General features: G+C 40.0%; 1 protein-coding gene across 1 annotated transcript in view; it reads left to right on the top strand.

Annotated features, from left to right (window-relative positions):
- Positions 1 to 376: 376 nt before the first annotated feature.
- The window catches only part of EHD4 (EH domain containing 4), a gene marked incomplete at both ends in the record, with an annotated part of 87,772 nt that continues 65,401 nt past the window's right edge, over positions 377 to 22,747 (top strand). The window contains one exon of the mRNA XM_079699872.1: positions 377 to 612. Within this exon, the coding sequence (XP_079555998.1) occupies positions 377 to 612 (236 nt within the window). The remainder of the gene's footprint in view (positions 613 to 22,747) is intronic.

The raw sequence follows: 22,747 nt of genomic DNA on the forward strand, positions 1-22,747 counted from the left end.
GGAGCCCCTCCTTTGGCCGGTCTACGCTGGTGGTTTCGAGAAACACCCTCTTCCCCTTCCCAGTCCTCCAGAAGGGGTCCGTCATCAATAATTCATGAAGAGCCTCCTCTCCATTGGTTGGCGCCTCCACCCGCGCTGGTAGCAGCCCAATGAGGAAGGACTTGAGAGAGCTCTTCTGAATAGTGAACGAGCTCCCGTGACGTAGCGACTGGGGATTGGCTGAGACGGCGCGAGGCGGGGCCAGCTCGGGCGGTGGCTAGGACGGCCTGGGGCGCTCAGTGCGAGCTGGGGAGGGTCGAGTCTGGAGTGGGGACGGATAGCTGGACCTGCACTGAGAGGGCGAGCGTGGGGTGCGGACGGGCGGACCGGCGGCAGGATGTTTAGCTGGTTGGGGCGGCAGGCGGGCGGCCGCGAACGAATGGGCGGCGCGGACGCCGTGCAGACGGTGACGGGCGGCCTGCGCTCGCTCTACCTGCGCAAGGTGCTGCCGCTGGAGGAGGCGTACCGCTTCCACGAGTTCCACTCGCCCGCGCTGGAGGACGCCGACTTTGAGAACAAGCCCATGGTCCTGCTGGTGGGCCAGTACAGCACGGGCAAGACCACGTTCATCAGGTAACCCTCCCCGCCCGCTCCTCACCCCTGCCTGCGCACCTGTCCCCACCACCTAGGTGGAGGCGGTCCTCCCCACGTGTGTGCGTATTGTCACCAGCCTCCCGCCTCCCTCGGGCTTCCTGAAGCGCCCACTTCCCCTTGGAGGAACCCCGTCTCCGCTGCTTCCTCCTCCAGTATCGGCGTGACCTCAGGTTCCCCGTCCGAGCGCGGTGCCCGGGTGTCCGAAGCCCCACCCGGGGCGCGGCCGACAAAGTAGGGGCTGGCTCTCCCTAGCGGCCAGGAGGGTCCTCGAAACCGTCCCCCGCCCCTGTCTGCGTACTCCGAGCCCTCCTTCCTTGCTTTTGGAAAGGCACTTCTCTGGCTGGCATTATCTTGTCACCCTAGCCTGGAAACCCGGGGAAGGGAGGGAGAGCGAGGTTATAGTAAGTACCTTCTTGATGAGCTAGTGAGGGCTACGGCTGGAAATGGGGACAGGTGTGGGGTATCAGAATGTGTTATTGAGTCAAAGTTGGAAAGTTAAGCCCCTAGCACAGTGCCCCGCGAATAACTATTTGTTGAATGAATGAAAGAAAGAAAGAATGAATGGCAACAGTAGAGGGTATTGCCCACTCCCCCTTCCCTTGCGGTCCTTGCACGCCGCCTCCACCACAGTGTTCGGGGAACAGGGTAGAGAGGCCGCCTTCATTCAGCTCTTTCACAGCCTCCCTTTACTGTGCGTTAGGAAGTTAGCTGTGTGTAGCCGCCGCACCAGCGGATGCCCAGTGGAACTAAGGGGGAGTGTCATATTACTATTCGTTAGTTTCCATTTCTTAGGTGGGCCAGTCCCTCCTCTCTCACCCTTGACAGCTGATAATATTGTCATGCTCGCTGTCTCCAAAAGCAAACAGTTACTGTGCATGCCTTGACATTCAAATCGTATAGCTCCTTCCTAGTGATTTTTGATGGGAAATTATTTACATTGTAACAGATAGCTTTTTGAAGAGGCTATTTTACTTTTAAAGCAGCTGGCATATTAAGACTCACTTTCTTTGGTTAGGAGACTTGTTTTCCTGGGTTAAACTGTGTCAGTTGAAACAAAGTAATCATTTAAGGTTTTTATCCAGGGTTTTGGAAATTGTAACAGTCTCTTCATCATTGATGTTCAACAGGTGTTCAGAAAACTGCGTCGGTATTTGGATACATGCCATTTCTATTAAGTAGTGACCTCTTTTTCTCCCTTCCAGTGACCTAAATAGTTCCCACAAATAGAGTAGTTGTCACTACAGAAAATATAGGCCTGCAGATACACTATGAATGAATTCAGCAAAACAAATATACTATATTGAATGTGAAGGAACATGGAAGAAAATAATCTTAAATTGCTCTATTTGGTGCTTATTAGTAAGCTGAAAACAGTACTGAATATGTCACCTAAGACACTCAAAATGAACCATAGAAATATTACAGTAACTGATACCTTGAAAGATGAGGCACAATACATTTAAGGTCTCAGTAATACTAACCAGTTTTTAAGTATATGGGACAATGAAGTATTATGACCAAGTGGTACAAGAGTGGTCAGTGGACTTTTTTTTTTTTTTTTTTTGAAATATACAAATAAAGGATAAGAAGGTAAGCATTGTTATAATAGTCTCAGACATTAGCGGTGGCATGTTCACAGCACCCCGGGTAGTTCCTCCCATCTGTCCTTGCCATGAGAGCTTTATTGTATGATTAGGGAGCCATGGTTGATACTATGGCAACCCAGATGTGATGTGGCCCTCTCTCTGCTCCCGCAGCCTGGATAGTAAGCAAGCCAAAGGCAGGAGAACAAACCCACAGGAACATGAATCGATCTTTTTTTTTCAGTTTACTGTTTTTCTGTTTCATCATTTGGGGGGAGCTTTGTGGAATAGCTAAGCATAGTTAAAGATGGATTTTGAGGTCTGGCAACTCCATCCAAATGAACTACTTCTCAGGAGGCACTGGAGCCCCAGCAACACCAGGGTGAGGAAGGAGTCACCTTATCAGGAAGTCACTTGCTCTTGAGACCTTCCCTAACGACAAAGTGACTTTGTCGTTAGGCAGCAGGCACTAAAGTGGACCTGTGAGGTAGACAGGGTAGAAGAAAATCAGGGTAGACAGGAAGGTTGGTGAGCACCGGAGACCTGAGTTTGGTTTCGGAGTGGAGCTAGGAGGAAAAGATGTAGCTTCTGGGAGGAAAGCCCCAAACAAAAGGGCAGCTGCCCTCTAGAGTCCTGCACTGGAACTGGGGGCCAGAGGTGTTGGCCCAGGATGCTGACAGTCCTGGAACATGCCTGCATCCGTGGCTGTCTTTTCTCAGTGCCTGGGTTGTTTGCTTCTAGCCAGTGAGCACTGGAAGCTCATTTTTGGCTATGGGGTGCACCTACCTGCATAGTCAGAGATTCTTATATACCTGGCTTCCTGCATATCCCAAGAGGTCACTGGTAACACAGAACCTGCAATGATATGGAGGGAAACTTCTCTCCTTGTAAAGCCACTCAGCAAGACCTTTGGTGTACATTCCACACCCTTGATGAAACCTTACTCTTTCTTCCTTTTGTCCCATAACTGGGAAGAACTAAGAGCCCCACTGAAACATGGTGAGCCAGGACATTCACCAAGAGTGAAGAAATTAAGTGTGTGCCATGTTCTGATGAAGAGGTCTCCTAAATGGGGTGGATGGAGAACCTGAGTGTCAAGAAGTTGTGCTCACTCCTGCATGGAAGATCACCATGAAGGACTCAAGTGTGAGGAGGAGGACGGATAGAAGGAGAGTCTTGGTGGACTCTCCTCACATGGGTCACAAAGCTGGCCCAGAACTTCAGGAGATGTTTGTCAAAGTCTTTAGGAGGTAGAAACAAACAGCCTATTGTCTCGTTGACAGTTTTATTTCTCAGAAGACAGAGGATGCAGTGGGAGGAACTGTTGGTGCTCTGCCTCTGACCAGCAAGAAAGAACTGACCAGAGAAGGAGAAGAGATGGGCACGGGGGAAGTGGCCATGTCATGGTAGACTCTTTAACAGCCAAGGAAGGCTGGATATTGGGTTCAGCCAGGCTTATGTCCAAAACCTGAGGAAAAGAGATTTCAGAGATTCCCCCAGAAAGTCCCTGGGCCCAGGTGCTATGAAGGAAGACATTTCCACTGAGAGGATGTGAGGTTCACCAAAAATGCATTCAAACCACACAACTGCAACTTCTGATTTTTAAGAGCTCCACTTTCTCTCTTCCTCCTACACCCTGTCCTGTTCTCTCAAAAAATTTATTCTAATGAGGAAAAAAAAGGAAGTCACTCAAGAAGCTATATAGGCTTTTAAAGGGTAGAGACCAAGGAAATTAGGCAAGAAAAAGAAACAGGAGGCTTGTAGATTGGAAAGGAAGAAGTAAAACCATCTCTATTCACAGAGGACATGATCCTGTATATAGAAAAATCCTAAGGATTTAGGAAAAGCCTTAAAAAACTCTTAAAACTAACAAACAAGTTCAGCAAGATGTCAGGATATAAGATTAATATACAGAATCAATTATATTTCTATACACTAGCAATGAACAATCTGAAAATGAAATTAAGAAAATTCCATTTATAATACCTTAAAAAATAAAATACTTAGAAATAAATTTAACAAAAGTAATGTAAAACTTATGCACTGAAAACTATAAAACTTTGTTGAAAGAAATTAAAGAAAGGCTTAAAAAAAAAAAAAGACATTCCATGTTCACGGATTGGAAAACTTAATATTGTTAGAATGGCAGTAGTACTCAAAGTGACCTGCAGATTCACGGCAATCCCTAGCAAAATCCCAGTTGCCTTCTTTACAGAAATTGACAAGCTGATCCTAAAATTCACATGGAAATGTAAGGGATCCAGAATAGCCAAAACAATCTTGAAAAGAAAATTGCATTTCTCATACTTCTGATTTCAAAACTTACCACAAAGCTACAGTAAACAAGACAGTGTGATACTAGCCAAAGATAAACATATAGATAAACTGAATAGAATTGAGAGTCCAGAAATAAACCCATACATCTATGATAAATTTGTTTTTACAAGGGTTCCAAGACAATTCAATGGGGGAAAATATTCTTTTTAACAAATGATGGTGGGACAACTGGATATCCACACTGCAAAAAAGAATAGGAAGTGACTTCTAATGGGTACAGTGGGTACAGCGTTTTCTTTTGGGTGATAAAAATGTTCTGAAATTAGATAATGGTATTAGTTGCACAACTCTGTGAGTATAATAAAAACCACAGAATTGTGCCTTTTAAAAGTGTGAATTTTATGGTATATGAATTATATCTCGATAAAAAATATAAAACAATTCAGTCTTTCAGTATTAAGCATCCTATGATTTATTTACTTTATATAAATTCTGCAGTTAGTGCTAGTCAAGTAATTTCTGCATTTGTGTACAATAATTTAAAATAAAAATGGATGCCAGGGGCTTCCCTGGTGGCGCAGTGGTTGAGAGTCCGCCTGCCGATTCAGGGGACACGGGTTCGTGCCCCGGTCCGGGAAGATCCCACGTGCCATGGAGCGGCTAGGCCCGTGAGCCATGGCCGCTGAGCCTGCACGTCCGCTCCGCAACGGGAGAGGCCACAACAGTGAGAGGCCCGTGTACCGCAAAAAAAACAAAACAAAACATGGATGCCAGAAAGAAAACAAATGAAAAAAAAAGTGGAAGTAAGCTGAAAGAACACAAGGACAGAAGGAACTAAGGAGTCGACCCGAGAAAAAAGGTGTACAAATAGCCATCACACAATCCCTACGTTTTTTCCCTTGTATGGTCTTGTCAGTGTATAAACGTGCATTCTTCATAACACTCAAGTTAGTAAAATCAAGTTATGATGTTTTCCTATAAAATGCTTGAAAAAGTAATTATGTTTTAAAACTTTAAATATTAAATATAGCATTAATAGGGGAAAAGGGAGCCGGGGTTCCACACACAAGGGTGAAAACAAGGTTTATGGACAGTACAAAGCACTAAGAAGCTGGAGAGAGTGGGCTGAGAGGGCAAAAATGCCTCAGACAATAAAAAAGCCTTTTTAGGTATGATTAGAACAAGAAAAAGAATCAGGAAGTGATAGGCTCACTGCTTGGAACTCTTACTATAACATTAACAGAAAGCAGAACTACTCAGCTATTATTTTGCTTCCTCCTTTTCTCTCAAAGAAGATGCTCCAGGGATGGTAAAGGGAGGCCAGCCATGTTTGAGAGGGACTCAAACCCAGACTGCGAGGAGTTCTCCAGGGCCTGGCACAGGCAAGACCAAGTAAATACCCGGGTGGATAGATAGATGGGAGGCCCTTACAGGACGAACTTGCAGTTGTGCTCTAAGAACTGTGTTTGGTGATTTCTAAGAAATTATGAAGAATGTGCAAAGTATCAGAAAATTAGAAGCAGGCAAATGTCCCAGTTTTCAAAAATGGGGGGAAATAGATTTTGTTTAAGGACAAAGCTCTGCTCCATTCCTTTGATAGGCTCTAGACTCAGTTATTAAAGAGAAGTGAAGGCACTCACTAGGAGGCAGTCTGGTTGGTGGTCCAGTGGTTAAGACTTCACCTTCCAATGCAGGGGGTGCAGGTTCGATCCCTGGTCAGGGAGCTAAGATACCACATGCCTTGGGGCCAAAAAAACAAAACATAAAACAGAAGCAATATTGTAACAAATTCAATAAAGACTTCAAAACTAAATGGTCCACATCAAAAATAATCTTAAAAAGTTCCTTTAGGGAAACACTGTGGGTCCAGTGGAGTGGTTCTCACCCCCATTCAAGTGCTGGACCCCTGAAAGTCATAGTCATGTGTGTCAAGTACCATACCTTTTACAGATCTCGCCGAAATACTGAAATATTTAATTTTCACCAAACAATAGACTTTATTTACAATATACAATATAAGATCATACCTACACAGCCTAGTGTTTCTTTACTCAAATACTATTGATTTCAGGGATGGGCCCAGCTATCACAGACTATGGAGAAGAATCAAACCATGAGGGCTCTGGGTGATAAGAGCTGTGACACTAAAGCACAGTGTGGGATGGGAGCATAGGAGGGACCCTTCCTGCAGGTTTGGGTGTTGGAAAAGGCCTCCCTGAGGATACAACCTAAAAGCTGAACCCTACGGAATGAGCCAGAATTCGCTGCCCCAAGGAGACGGGGAAGGGAAAGTGAGAAAGTGTCAATGATGAGGCCCAGGTTTGGGTAATCGGGTGGGTGGTTGAGCTATCTGCTGAGATGGGAACACAAGAGGAGGAAGAGTAGGGGCATACTTACGAGTTTAGATTTAAGCCTGTGCGTAACTGGACACCCAGGTGTAGAGTCCGTGAGGGGTCAGACATATGGGTCTGGAATGAGAGGAAGAGGAGCTTGTGGAGATGCTGGGGAAAATGTCACCAAGTAGGTGGAGTAATGCCAGGGGAGGATGATGGTTCAGAGCCATCTTAGGGCTCTTTTGGTTGCAAGTGACAGCTATTCAACTAAAAAAATCTTAAGTAAAAAGGTATACCTTAGCCCATAGAATGTACATCACCAAGAGTGAACCCTAATGTAAACTGTGGACTCTCGGTGATAATGCTGTGTCAGGGTGGGTTCATCAGTTGTAATAAGCGCACCACTGTATTGGTGGATGTTGATAATGGGGGAGGCGATGCCTATGTCAAGGCAGGGGGTGTATGGGAAACCTCTGTATTTTCCACTCAATTTTGCTATGAATGTAAAACCGCTCGAAAAAATAAAATCTATCTTTAAAAAAAAAGGGTATACCTTTTCTCACAAAACTGTTTGAACCAGGGTGTGCTGGCTTCAGGCCTGGCCTAGGACCCCACGTGGTGCCATCAGGACTCGCTGTCTCAGCTCTGCTGCCTTCCTCACGCTGGCTTCCTTCTCAGGCAGTTCCTCGTGGGGTGGGCAGACCCTCTCTAATTCCAGACTCACATTCTGACAGCTCAGCAACCCCAGTAGGGAAAAAGAGAACCCCTTTCCCCATAGTTTCTCGGAAAGTCTCAGGTTTGAGTTTTATTGGCTCAACTTTGGCCGTCTGCCCATCCTTGCACCAATCTCTCAAGCCAGGGGAATGAAGTACCTGTGCCTGGAGTGGGGTGGTCAGCCCCCAAACCTCACGGACTAAGGGTGGGGAGAGGCAGCTCCTCAGGGCACGGCTATCAAATAGGGGAAATGGATGCTAGACAGGTGAAACAGCAGACAACCCCCACAAAAGCCAGGGAAAGAGGGCGGGGTGGTCAGCAGCATCAGATGCCTCGGGGAAACGGAACCAGTGGATTAGCCACCAGGAGCCAGGGTGACCTTGGTAAGAGTCAGTAAGTGGTGGTGATGGAAGCCAGGTGACAGAGGGTTGAGGAATGAGTGGGAGGTGAATCGTCAAATATAGAAAACTCTCAGCAGCTGGGCACTGAAGGCGAGGAATCGTGCCCTGGTCACGGGCATTCCGGAGGTTTGGTTGATGAGCGTGACCTCAGCAGAGTTAGAAGTTGATGGAAGGGGCCTGTGGAGGAGGAGCAGCTGGCATTTCAGAAGCCCAAGAGGGGCTTCCCTGGTGGCGCAGTGGTTGAGAGTCCGCCTGCCGATGCAGGGGACACGGGTTCGTGCCCCGGTCTGGGAAGATCCCACATGCCGCGGAGCGGCTGGGCCCGTGAGCCATGGCCACTGAGCCTGTGCTCCGGAGCCTGTGCTCCGCAAGGGGAGAGGCCACAACAGTGAGAGGCCCGCCTACCGCAAAAAAAAAAAAAAAAAAAAAAAAAAGAAGCCCAAGAGGAGGCAGGACTTGGAGCAAGGATTCTGAGGCAGGGGCCGGTACCGGCCAGGTTGAGTGTGGCATTGGTGGCATCAGTCAGCTCAGTGAGACGCCGTAGGTTGGCCTGTCATCCACTCATTACATCGTCTACCTGACAAAGGGCAGCAGTACCCGAGGATTAGGAGAAGTGACATTTAGAAGCTTACTTCTAAAAGGCATTCAATATACTTTTCAAAACCTTGGAAAATTGTGAACTAGAGAGCTGTGGTTCCTGGATCTGTCTGCAGGTAAGCATCACCAGGACACCTTCTGAAACAGATTCCAGGGTTTCATCCCAGACCTTATGAATTGGAACCTCTGTGGATGAGACTGAGAAATCTGTTTTTGTTTTTATAAACTATGTCTCAAGGTGATTCTTAGGCAGCCTCCCCCAGGAAACATTTGAGAGCCATTGCTACATGAAGATTCAGTTGATGGAATCATGACACTAGAACCATCAAGCCTGAAGAGAGAGGCTCACTGTGGTGGACCTTCCATGGCGTATGGTCCAAGCTCCATCTGTTCACATTTTTAGCAGATGACGTAGAAGAAGACATAGAAGTCATGATTACAAAACTGGGGATTATGCAATAAATGCAGTTTAATAAACAGCCTTTTTCACTTAATACAATATGATGAATTTTTTCTTGTGTCATTAAGTAATCTTCAAAAATAACTAATGTTTGCCTCATATTCTATCGTAAAGCTTGGAACATTGTTTTTAATATTTTTCCCATTTTTTAATTGAAATATAGTTGATTTACAATGTGTTAATTTTTTTTGATTTTGATATGTTTTTATTTCAATCCCAATATTCAAGTTGGAAAATCCAGTGAGTTTTTTTCTTTTAATATTTATTTATTTATTTATGGCTGTGTTGGGTCTTTTTTTTTTAATTCAAACAGAAAGTCACAAAAATTATAACCATCCTCATCAGTTCACTCAGTCCCATGTAATTTTTATCTTGATCTTTTGTTAGCACTTCTATGAATTCATCAGTTTTCCATTAGAGTTCTGAAAATGCTCATTCATTCTGTTCAGCAGTATAGTCAATTACCAGAAACCTGTACTTGTCAGAGTCTTTTCCATAAATTCCTTGAAGATGAAACCCTTTTATAGGAACATTTTTACAAAAGCATCAGAGTACACCCAGAACTGTCTGTAAATGACAAAAGACTTAAAAATGACCACGGTTAAAGATTTGATGAAAGTTCATAGTAATGTAATTGACAAGGAAATTTAGTTATTTCTGAGATATACATTTTAAAGTAATAACTAGAATTATGACATAACATTATACCAGAACATATAAGATTTTTAGAAATTTCATGTAATGTCTGAAACATTTATATTAACATATTTCCATACAAATAACCCAAAGAAAGTTTAGTATTAGTTGTTTTTTTGGTTTGTTTGTTTTTTTATACTGCAGGTTCTTATTAGTCATCAATTTTATACACATCAGTGTATACATGTCAATCCCAATTGCCCAATTCAGCACACTACCATCCCCACCCTACCGCAGTTTTCCCCCTTGGTGACCATACGTTTGTTCTCTACATCTGTGTCTCAACATCTGCCCTGCAAACCGGTTCATCTGTACCATTTTTCTAGGTTCCACATACATGCGTTAATATATGATATTTGTTTTTCTCTCACTGACTTACTTCACTCTGTATGACAGTCTTTAGATCCATCCACGTCTCAACAAATGACTCAATTTTGTTCCTTTTTATAGCTGAGTAATATTCCATTGTATATATGTACCACATCTTCTTTATCCATTCGTCTGTCGTTGGGCATTTAGGTTGCTTCCATGACCTGACTATTGTAAATAGCGCTGCAATGAACATTGGGGTGCATGTGTCTTTTTGAATTATGGTTTACTCTGGGTATATGCCCAGTAGTGGGATTGCTGGGTCATATGGTAATTCTATTTTCAGTTTTTTAAGGAACCTCCATACTGTTCTCCATAGTGGCTATATCAATTTACATTCCCACCAACAGTGCAAGAGGGTTCCTTTTTCTCCACACCCTCTCCAGCATTTGTTGTTTGTAGATTTCCTGAAGATGCCCATTCTAACTGGTGTGAGGTGATACCTCATTGTAGTTTTGATTTGCAGTTCTCTAATAATTAGCGATGTTGAGCAGCTTTTCATGTGCTTCTTGGCCATCTGTATGTCTTCTTTGGAGAAATGTCTATTTAGGTCTTCTGCCCATTTTTGAATTGGGTTGTTTGTTTCTTTAATATTGAGCTGCATGAGCTGTTTATATATTTTGGAGATTAATCCTTTGTCCGTTGATTCATTTGCAAATATTTTCTCCCATTCTGAGGGTTGTCTTTTCTTCTTGTTTATGGTTTCCTTTGCTGTGCAAAAGCTTTGAAGTTTCATTAGGTCCCATTTGTTTATTTTTGTTCTTATTTCCAGTACTCTAGGAGGTGGATCAAAAAAGATCTTGCTGTGATTTATGTCTTCCTATGTTTTCCTCTAAGAGTTTTATAGTGTCTGGTCTTACATTTAGGTCTCTAATCCATTTTGAGTTTATTTTTATGGATGGTGTTAGGGAGTGTTCTAATTTCATTCTTTTACATGTAGCTGTCCAGTTTTCCCAGCACCACTTATTGAAGAGACTGTCTTTTCTCCATTGTATATCTTTGCCTCCTTTGTCATAGATTAGTTGACCATAGGTGTGTGTGTTTATCTCTGAGCTTTCTATCTTGTTCCATTGATATATGTTTCTGTTTTTGTGCCAGTACCATATTGTCTTGATTACTGTAGCTTTGTAGTCTAGTCTGAAGTCAGGGAGTATGATTCCTCCAGCTCCGTTTTTTTCCTTCAAGACTGCTTTGGCTATTCGGGGTCTTTTGTGTCTCCATACAAATTTTAAGATTATTTGTTCCAGTTCTGTAAGAAATGCCATTGGTAATTTGCTAGGGATTCCACTGAATCTGTAGATTGCTTTGGGTAGTATAGTCATTTTCACAATATTGATTCTTCCAATCCAAGAACATGGTATATCCCTCCATCTGTTGGTATCATCTTTAATTTCTTTCATCAGTGTCTTATAGTTTTCTGCATACAGCTCTTTTGTCTCCCTAGGTAGGTTTATTCCTAGGTATTTTACTCTTTTGTTGCAATGGTAAATGAGAGTGTTTCCATAATTTCTCTTTCAGATTTTTCATCATTAGTATATAGGAATGCAAGAGATTTCTGTTCATTAATTTTGTATCCTGAAACTTTACCAAATTCATTGATTAGCTCTAGTAGTTTTCTGGTGGCATTTTTAGGATTCTCTATGTATAGTATCATGTCATCTGCAAACAGTGACAGTTTTACTTCTTCATTTCCAATTTGTATTCCTTTTATTTCTTTTTCTTCTCTGATTGCCATGGCTAGGACTTCCAACACTATGTTGAATAATAGTGGTGAGAGTGGACATCCTTGTCTTGTTCCTGATCTTAGAGGAAATGCTTACAGTTTTTCACCATTGAGAATGATGTTTGCTGTGGGTTTGTCATATATGGCCTTTATTATGTTGAGGTAGGTTCCCTCTCTGCCCACTTTCTGGAGAGTTTTTATCATAAATGGGTGTTGAATTTTGTCAAAAGCTTTTTCTGCATCTATTGAGATGATCATATGGTTTTTATTCTTCAATTTGTTAATATGGTGTATCACATCGATTGATTTGCATGTATTGAAGAATCCTTGCATCCCTGGAATAACTCCCACTTGATCATGGTGTATAATCCTTTTAATGTGTTGTTGGATTCTGTTTGCTGGTATTTTGTTGAGGATTTTTGCATCTATATTCATCAGTGATATTGGTCTGTAATTTTCTTTTTTTGTAGTATCTTTGTCTGGTTTTGGTATCAGGGTGATGGTGGCCTCGTAGAATGAGTTTGGGAGTGTTCCTTCCTCTGCAATTTTTTGGAAGAGTTTGAGAGGGTGGGTGTTAGCTCTCCTCTAAATGTTTGATAGAATTCACCTGTGAAGCCATCTGGTCCTGGACTTTTGTTTGTTGGAAGATTTTTAATCACAGTTTCAATTTCGTTACTTGTGAATGGTCTGTTCATATTTTCTGTTTCTTCCTGGTTCAGTCTTGGAAGGTTATACCTTTCTAAGAATTTGTCCATTTCTTCCAGGTTGTCCATTTTATTGGCATAGAGTTGCTTGTAGTAGTCTCTTAGGAGGCTTTATATTTCTGCGGTGTCTGTTGTAACTTCTCCTTTTTCATTTCTAATTTTATTGATTTGAGTCCTCTCCCTCTTTTTCTTAATGAGTCTGGCTAATGGTTTATCAATTTTGTTTATCTTCTCAAAGAACCAGCTTTTAATTTTATTGATCTTTGCTATTGTTTTCTTTGTTTCTATTTCATTTATTTCTGCTCTGGTCTTTATGATCTCTTTCCTTCTTCTAACTTTGGGTTTTGTTTGTTCTTCTTTCTCTAGTTCCTTTAGGTGTAATGTTAGATTGTTTACTTGAGATTTTTCTTGTTTCTTGAGGTAGGCTTGTATAGCTATAAACTTCCCTCTTAGAATTGCTTTTGCTGCATCCCATAGGTTTTGGATCGTCGTGTTTTCATTGTCATTTGTCTCTAGGTATTTTTTGATTTCCTCTTTGATTTCTTCAGTGATCTCTTGGTTATTTAGTAACGTATTTTTAGCCTCCCTGTGTTTGTGTTTTTTTCCCTGTAATTCATTTCTAATCTCATAGCATTGTGGTCAGAAAAGATGCTTGACATGATTTCAATTTTCTTAAATTTACTGAGGCTTGAATTGTGACCCAAGATGTGATCTATCCTGGAGAATGTTCTGTGAGCCCTTGAGAAGAAAGTGTAATCTGCTGTTTTTGAATGGAATGTCCTATAAATATCAATTAAGTCTATCTGCTCTATTGTGACATTTAAAGCTTCTGTTTCCTTATTTATTTTCATTTTGGTTGATTTGTCCATTGGTGTAAGTGAGGTGTTAAAGTCCCCCAATATTATTGCATTACTGTCAATTTCCTGTTTTATAGCTGTTAGCAGTTGCCTTATGTATGGAGGTGCTCCTATGTTGGGTGCATATATATTTATAATTGTTATATCTTCTTCTTGGATTGATCCCTTGATCATTATGGAGTGTTCTTCCTTGTCTCTTGTAACATTCTTTATTTTAAAGTCTATTTTATCTGATATGAGTATAGCTACTCCAGCTTTCTTTTGATTTCCATTTGTATGGAATATCTTTTTCCATCCCCTCACTTTCAGTCTGTATGTGTCCCTAGGTCTGAAGTGGGTCTCTTGTAGACAGCATATATATGGGTGTTGTTTTTGTATCCATTCAGCAAGCCTGTGTCTTTTGATTGGAGCATTTAATCCATTCACGTTTAAGGTAATTACTGATATGTATGTTCCTATGACCATTTTCTTAATTGTTTTGGGTTTGTTTTTGTAGGTCCTTTTCTTCTCTTGTGTTTCCCACTTACAGAAGTTCCTTTAGCATTTGTTGTAGAGCTGGTTTGGTGGTGCTGAATTCTCTTAGCTTTTGCTTGGCTGTAAAGCTTTCGATTTCTCCATCGAATCTGAATGAGATTCTTGCCGGGTGGAGTAGTCTTGGTTGTAGGTTCTTCCCTTTCATCACTTTAAGTATATCATGCCACTCCCTTCTGGCTTGTAGAGTTTCTGCTGAGAAATCAGCTGTTAAGCATATGGGAGTTTCCTTATGTGTTATTTGTCATTTTTCCCTTGCTGCTTTCAATAATTTTTCTTTTTCTTTAATTTTTGCCAATTTGATTACTATGTGTCTCAGCATGTTTCTTCTTGGGTTTATCCTGTATGGGACTTGCTGTGCTTCCTGGACTTGGGTGGCTCTTTCCTTTCCCATGTTAGGGAAGTTTTCTACTATAATCCCTTCAAATATTTTCTGTGGTCCTTTCTCTCTCTCTTCTCCTTCTGGGACCCCTATAATGCGAATGTTGTTGTGTTTAATGTTGCCCCAGAGGTCTCTTAGGCTGTGTTCAATTCTTTTCATTCTTTGGTCTTTATTCTGTTCCACAGCAGTGAGTTCCACCATTCTGTCTTCCAGGTCACTTATCCGTTCTTCTGCCTCAGTTATTCTGCTATTGATTCCTTCTAGTGTAGTTTTCATTTCAATTACAATGTGTTAATTTCTGCTGTACAGCAAAGTGATTCCGTTATACATATATATACATTCTTTTTTATATTCTTTTCCATTATGGTTTATCGTAGGATACTGAATATAGTTCTCTGTGCTGTACAGCAGGACCTTGTTGTTTATCCATTCCATATATAATACCTTACATATGCTAACCCCAACCTCCCACTCCATCCCTCCCCCAACCCCTTCCCCCTTGGCAACCACAAGTCCATTCTCTATATCTGTGAGTCTCTTTCTGTTTCGAAGATAGGTTCATTTGTGTCATATTTTAGATTCCACATATAAGTGATATCATATGGTATCTGCCTTTCTCTGACTTCACTTAGTATGATAATCTCTAGTTGCATCCATGTTGCTGCAAATAGCATTATTTCATTTTGGCTGAGTAGTATTCCATTGTATATATGTACCACATCTTCTTTATCCATTCATCTGTCGATGGACATTTAGGCTGTTTCTTGTCTTGGCTATTGTGAATAGTGGTGCTGTGAACATCGGGGTGCATGTATCTTTTTGGATTAAAGTCTCGTCTGGGAATATGCCCGGGAGAGGGATTGCTGGATCATATGGTAATTCTATTTTTAGTTTTTGAGGAACCAGCATACTGTTTTCCATAGTGGCTGTACCAACTTACATTCCCACCAACAGTGTAGAAGTGTTCCCTTTTCTCAGCATCCTGTCCAGCATTTGTTGTTTGTAGAGTTTTTAATGATGACCATTCTGACCAGTGTGAGGTGGTACCTCATGTAGTTCTGATTTGCATTTCTCTAATAATTAGTGATGTTGAGAATCTTTTCATGTGCCTACTGGCCATTTGTATTTCTTCTTTGGAGAAATGTCTATTTAGGTGTTCTGCCCGTTTTTCAATTGGGTTTGTTTTTTGTTGTTGGGTTGTATGAGCTGTTTGTATATTTTAGAAATTAAGCCTTTGTCGGTTGCATCATTTCGAAATATTTTCTCCCGTTCCGTAGGTTGTCTTTTTGTTTTTTTATGGTTACCTTTGTTGTGCAAAAACTTATAAATTTGATTAGGTCCCATTTGTTTATTTTTGTTTTTATTTCTGTGGCCTTGGGAGACTGACCTAAGAAAACACTGGTACAATTTATGTCAGAGAATTTTTGCCTATGCTCTCTTCTAGGAGTTTTATGGTGTCATGTCTTATGTTTAAGTCTTTAAGTCATTTTGAGTTTATTTTTGTATTTGGTGAGAGGGTGTGTTCTAAATTCATCAGATTTACATGCGGCTGTCCAACTTTACCAACAGCACTTGCTGAAGAGACTGTCTTTTTCCCGTTTTATATTCTTGCCTCCTTTGTCAAAGATTAATTGACTGTAGGTGTTTGGGTTTATTTCTGGGCTCTCTATTCTGTTCCATTGCCCCCTGAGTCTGTTTTTGTTCTAATACCATGCTGTTTTGATTACTGTAGCTTTGTAGTATTGTCTGAAGTCTAGGAGGGTTATGACTCCTGCTTTATTCTTTTTCTTCAAGATTGCTTTTAGCAATTCAAGATTGCTTTGGCAATTCTGGGTCTTTTAATGGTTACATATAAATTTTAGGATTTGTTCTAGTTCTGTGAAAAATGTCATGGGTAATTTGATAGGGATCACATTAAATCTGCATTGGTAGTATGTCCATTTTAACAATATTTGTTCTTCCAATCCAAGAGCATTGTATATCTTTCCATTTCTTTGAATCATCTTCAGTTTCCTTTATTAACGTTTTATAGTTCTCAGCAGATGTCTTTCACCTCCTTGGTCCGGGTTATTTCTAAGTATTTTATTTTGGGGGGCATGATTTTGAAAGGTATTTTTTTTTACATTCCCTTTCTGATACTTCATTACTATTGTAAAGAAATACAAGTGATTTCTATAGGAACATTGTTTTTAATTTTATGCTGTTATGCCTAATATTGCAATGAATATTCTTGGCTATAAATCTTAGTATATCTAGCTTTTTTCTTAGAGTAGCAGTCTGAGCATGAATTACTGCATCAAAAGTTATGAATATTTTTCAAGTTTATCTATACTCTATTTTTATATTAATTTATTTAATTAATTTATTTATTTTTGGCTGCATTGGGTCTTCATTGCGGCACACAGGCTTTCTCTAGTTGCAGTGAGCAGGGGCTACTTTTCATTGCAGTGCAAGGGCTTCTCATTGTGGTGGCTTCTCTTGTGGAGCACGGGCTCTAGGCACGCAGGCTTCAGTAGTTGTGCACAAGCTCAGTAGTTGTGGCTTGCGGGCCTAGAGTGTAGGTTCAGTTGTTGTGGCACATGGGCTTAGGTCCTCTGCAGCATGTGGGATCTTCCCAGACCAGGGCTTGAATCCGTGACCCCTGCATTGGCAGGCGGATTCTTAACCACTGCGCCACCAGGGAAGTCCCTATATATACTCTTGACAAATGTACGTGTTTGTGTGTGTGTGTGTATATATATATATATATATGCTGTATATATTATATATATATATATACACACACACAAAGGAGTGTATGTGTGTGTATATATATTCCTATTCAGAAAAGTTATTTCAAATTAGACTCCCATTAGGGAGTCTAATATAAGGATTATTATTTCATTAAGCCATTGATAAAACTAAGTATTACTATTAAAAATGAATAAATATGATAGGAAAAAGTTTCTTTTTTTTTTTAACTAGTGAAGCTGAACTCATAAAATATATAGCCAACATCTATATTTTTTTGTGAATTGTATATGAACTTGGACCAATTTTCATTTGGAGTATTAGTCTTTATTTTGCAGATATTTAAATATTTTACTCAATAATGGCTGTCAGTCCTTTGTCATAGTTATTATGTTTTTTTTCCAGTTTGAGGTTTGCCTTTTTAATTTTTATGATAATTTTTGACGCGCAGAAATACGTAACATTTGTGGTCAAATCTAGCATTTTATTCCTCCGTAAAAGATGTCTTGGGCTTCCCTGGTGGCGCAGTGGTTGAGAGTCCGCCTGCTGATGCAGGGGACACGGGTTCGTGCCCCGGTCCGGGAAGATCCCACATGCCGTGGAGCGGCTGGGCCCGTGAGCCATGGCCGCTGAGCCTGCGTGTCCGGAGCCTGTGCTCCGCAACGGGAGAGGCCACAACAGTGAGAGGCCCGCGTACCACAAAAAAAAAAAAAAAAAAAAAAAAAAGATGTCTTTTATCTCTCTTATGCCTAGAAAATCCTTGTTTATCCTAAGATTTAGAAAATATTCACCTGTATTTTCTTTTTTTAAATAGATTTTGAAAAATATTTAACTCTTTTATCCACTTGGAAGTAAAATCTGTTTTGAAAGTATTCTTTTTTTGGTTTTTTATTTTTTAACCCTATTTATGGAATAATCCTATATATTCTTTTCCATTTTGGTTTATCCCAGGAGGTTGGTTATAGTTCCCTGTGCTATACAGTAGGACCTTGGTGTTTATCCATTCTAAATGTAATAGTTTGCATCTACCAATCCCAAACTCCCAGTCCATCCCTCTCCCCCTCCGACCGCCCCGTTGGCAACCACAAGTCTGGTCTCTATGTCTGTAGGTCTATTTCTGTTTTGTAGATAAGTTCATTTGTGCCATATTTTAGATTCCACATATAAGTGATATCATATGGTATTTGTCTTTCTCTTTCTGACATACTTCACTTAGTATAATAATGTCTAGTTGCATCCATGTTGCTGCAAATGGCATTATTTCATTCTTTTTATGGCTTAGTAGTATTCCATTATATATATGTACCATATCTTCTTTATCCATTCATCTATCAGTGGACATTTAGGTTGTTTCCATGTTTTGGCTATTGTGAATATTGGTGCTGTTAACATAGGGGTGCATGTATCTTTTTGAATTATGATTTTGTCCAGGAATATGCCCAGGAGTAGGATTGCTGGATCATATGGTAATACTACTTTTAGTTTTCTGAGTAACTGCCATACCGTTTTCCATAGTGGCTGTACCAACTTACGTTCCCACCAACAGTATAGGAGGGTTCCCTTTTCTCCATACCCTCTCCAGCGTTTGTTATTTGTAGACTTTTTAATGATGGCCATTCTGACTGTTGTGAGGTGATACCTCATCATAGTTTTAATTTGCATTTCTCTAATAATTAGTGATGTTGAGCATCTTTTCATGTGCCTATTGGCCATCTGTATGTTTACTTTGGAGAAATGTCTGTTAAGGTCTTCTGTCTATCTTTCATTTGGGTTGGGTGTTTTTTTTGTTGTTGAGTTGTATGAGCTGTTTGTGTATTTTGGAGATTAAGCCCTTGTCAGTCACATCACTTGCAAATGTTTTCTCCCATTCCTAGGTTGTCTTTTCGTTTTTGTTTTTGTTTTAATGATTTCCTTTGTTGTGCAAAAGCTTGTAAGTTTGATTAGGTCCCATTAGTTTATTTTTGTTTTTACTTCTATTGCCTTGGGAGACTGACCTAAGAAAACATTGGTACAATTTATGTCAGAGAATGTTTTGCCTATGCTCTCTTCTAGGAGTTTTATGGTGTCATATCTTATGTTTAAATCTATAAGCCATTTTGAGTTTATTTTTGTGCATGCTGTGAGGTTGTGTTCTAACTTCATCAAATTTACAAGCAGCTGTCCAACTTTCCCAGCAACACTTGCTGAAGAGACTTTTTCCCGTTTTATATTCTTGCCTCCTTTTTCGAAGATTAATTGACTGTAGGTGTGTGGGTTTATTTCTGGGCTCTCTATTCTGTTCCATTGATCCGTATGTCTATTTTTGTACCAACACCACACTGTTTTGTTTATTGTAGCTTTGTAGTATTGTCTAAAGTCTGGGAGAGTTATGCCTCCTGCTTTGTTCCCCCACCCCCCAGGATTGCTTTGGCAATATGGTTTATATGGTTCCATATAAATTTTTTGATTATTTGTTCTAGTTTTTTGAAAAATGTCATGGGTAATTTGATAAGGATTGCATTAAATCTGTAGATTCCTTTGGGTAGCATAGCCATTTTAACAATATTAATTCTTACAATCCAAGAGCATTGTGTATCTTTCCATTTCTTTGAATCCTCTTTAATTTCCTTTATTAATGTTTTATAGTTCTCAGTGTATAAGTCTTTCACCTCCTTGGTCAGGTTTATTCCTAGGTATTTTGTGTGTGTGTGTGTGTGTGTGTGATTTTAAAAGGTATTGTTTTTTTACATTCCCTTTCTGATATTTCATTGTTAGTGTAAAGAAATACAATCAATTTCTGAATGTTAATCTTGTATCCTGCTACTTGGCTAAATTCATTTATTAGATCTAGTAGTTTTTGGGTGGAGTCCTTAGGGTTTTCTATATACAGTATCATGTCATCTGCATATAGTGACAATTTCACCTCTTCCCTTCCAATTTGAATACCTTTTATTTCTTTTTCTTGTCTAACTGTTGTGGCTAGGACTTCCAATACTATGTCAAATAGAAGTGGTGAGGGTGGGCATCCTTGTCTTGTTTCAGATGTTAGTGGGAAGACTTTCGGCTTTTCACGATTGAGTGTTATATTGGCTGTGGGTTTGTCATAAATGGCTTTTATTATGTGAGATGTGTTCCCTCTTTACCCACTTTGGTGAGAGTTTTTATCATGAATGGATGTTGAATTTTGTCAAATGCTTTTTCTGCATCTATTGAGATGATCATGTGGTTTTTGACTTTTATTTATGTGGTGTATCACATTGATTGATTTGTGTATGTTGAGCCATCCTTGTGAACTTGGGATGAATCCCACCTTGGTTGTGGTGTATGACCTTTTTTATGTGTTGTTGGATTTGTTTTGCTAATATTTTGTTGAGAATTTTTGCATCTATATTCATCAAAGATATTGGCATGTAATTTTCTTTTTTGGTGTTATCTTTGGTTTTGGTATCACGGTGATGGTGGCTTCATAGAATGTCTTTGAGAGTGTTCCCTCATCTTCAGTCTTTTGGAAGAGTTTAAAAAGAATCGATATAAGTTCTTTGTGTATTTGGTAGAATTCGCTCACGAAGCTATCTGGTCTTGGACTTTTTTTTTTTTAATATAAATTTATTTATTTATTTTTGGCTGTGTTGGGTCTTTGTTGCTACACACGGGCTTTCTATAGTTGTGGCAAGTGGGGGCTACTCTTCATTGCAGTGTGCGGGCTTCTCATTGTGGTGGCTTCTCTTGTTGTGGGGCATAGGCTCTAGGCACATGGGCTTCAGTAGTTGTGGCACGTGGGCTCTAGAGCACAGGCCCAGTAGTTGTGGCGCACAGGCTTAGTTGCTCTGTGGCACGTGGGATCTTCCTGGACCAGGGCTTGAACCCATGTCCCATGTATTGGCAGGCGGATCCTTAGCCACTGCGCCACCAGGGAAGTCCCTGTTCTTGGACTTTTGTTTGTAGGGAGCTTTTTTTAAATTATGGATTCGATTTTACTTTTGGTGATCAGTGTATTCAAGTCATCTGTTTCTTCTTGATTCACTTTTGATGGGCTGTATATTTCTAGAAAGTTGTCCATTTCTTCTAGGTTGTCAAGTTTGTTGGCATATAATTGTGCATGGTATTCTCTTATGGTGTTTTGTATTTCTCCGGTATCAGTTAAGATTTCTCCTTTTTCATTTCTTATTTTGTTTATTTGGGTTCTCTCTCTTTTCTTGGTGAGCCTGGCCAGAGGTTTATCAATTTTGTTTACCCTTTCAAAGAACAAGCTCTTGGTTTATTGGCTTTTTCTATTGTTTTTTAAACCTCAATTTTATTTATTTCTTCCCTGATTTTTATTATTTCCTTCCTTCTGCTGACTTTAGGTTTTGTTTGTTCTTTTTCTAATTCTTTTAGGTGGTAGTTTAGGTTGTTTATTTGAGATTTTTCTTTTTTTTGAGGAAGGCCTGTATCACTATGAACTTCCCTTTAAGAACTGCTTTTGCAGTATCCCATAGATTTTGTATGGCTGTGTTTTCATTGTCATTTGTCTCAAGGTATTTTTTTAATTTCCTTTTTGATTTCTTCTTTGACCCATTGTTTTTTTTAGTAACATGTTGTTCAGTCTCCATGAAGTCGTTTTTTTCTCATTTCTTTTCCCATGGTTGATTCCTAGTTTCATGTCATTGTGGTCAGAGAAGATGCTTGAAATAATTTCTGTACTCTTAAATTCGTTGAGGTTAGTTTTGTGCCTTAGTATGTGTCCAGTCCTAGAGAATGTTCCATGTGCACTTGAAAAGAATGTGTATTCTGTTTTTTGGGGACATAATGTGCTGAAAATATCAATTAAGTCTAACTGTTCTATTGTATCATTTAGGATCTCTGTTGCCTTATTGATTTTCTTCTAGACGATCTGTCCATTGATGTGAGTGAGGTGTTAAAGTTTCCTACTATTACTGTATTCCCATCAATTTATGTCTGTTAGTATTTGTTTTATGTATCTGGTGCTCCTATATTACGTGCATATGTGTTGACGAGTATAAAATCCTCTTCTTGTATTTATCTTTTTATCATTACATAGTGCCCTTCTTTATCTTTCTTTATAACCTTTGTTTTAAAGTCTTTGTTTTCTGATATGAGTATTGCAACTCCTGTTTTCTTGTCATTTCTGTTTGCATGAAATATCTTTTTCCATCCCCTCACTTTCAATCTGTGTGTGCCCTTTGCCCTAGGGTGGGTCTCTTACAGGCAGCATATTGTAGGCTCTTGTTTTTTTAATCCAGTCTGCCATGTTACGTCTTTTGATTGGAGCATTCAGTCCATTGACATTTAAGGTAGTTATTGATACACACATACTTATTGCCGTTTTAAACCTTGTTTTCCAGTGGATTGTTTCTTCTTTGTTCCTTTCTTTTTGTTTTTCTTTTTGTGGTTTGATTATTTCCTTTTATTTTATGGTTGTGGTCTCTTCTTTTTGGTTTTTGTGAATCTATTGTGTGTTTTTAATTTGTAGTTGCCCTGTTTTCAAGTATGTTAACCCCTTCCTATATCTGCTTGCTTTAGACTGATAGTCATATGGGCTCAAACACATTCTTAAAAAAAAAAAAAATCTGCATTTTCTTACTCTCCTTCCCCACATTTTATGATTTTGATGTCCTTTTTTACATCTTCATGTTTATCCTTTTGATGTTCTTTGTGTTTATCATCGCTTTCACAAGTAGGTTTTTTTTTTCTTTTTGATCTGTATACTGGCTAATTTAAGTGATTTACTTTCCAGTTGTGATTTCCTCCTTCCTGTATCTTCCTGCTCCTTTTCTA

The sequence above is a fragment of the Hyperoodon ampullatus genome (assembly GCF_949752795.1).
Source record: "Hyperoodon ampullatus genome assembly, chromosome: 3".
Classification (NCBI taxonomy): Eukaryota; Metazoa; Chordata; class Mammalia; order Artiodactyla; family Ziphiidae; genus Hyperoodon; species Hyperoodon ampullatus.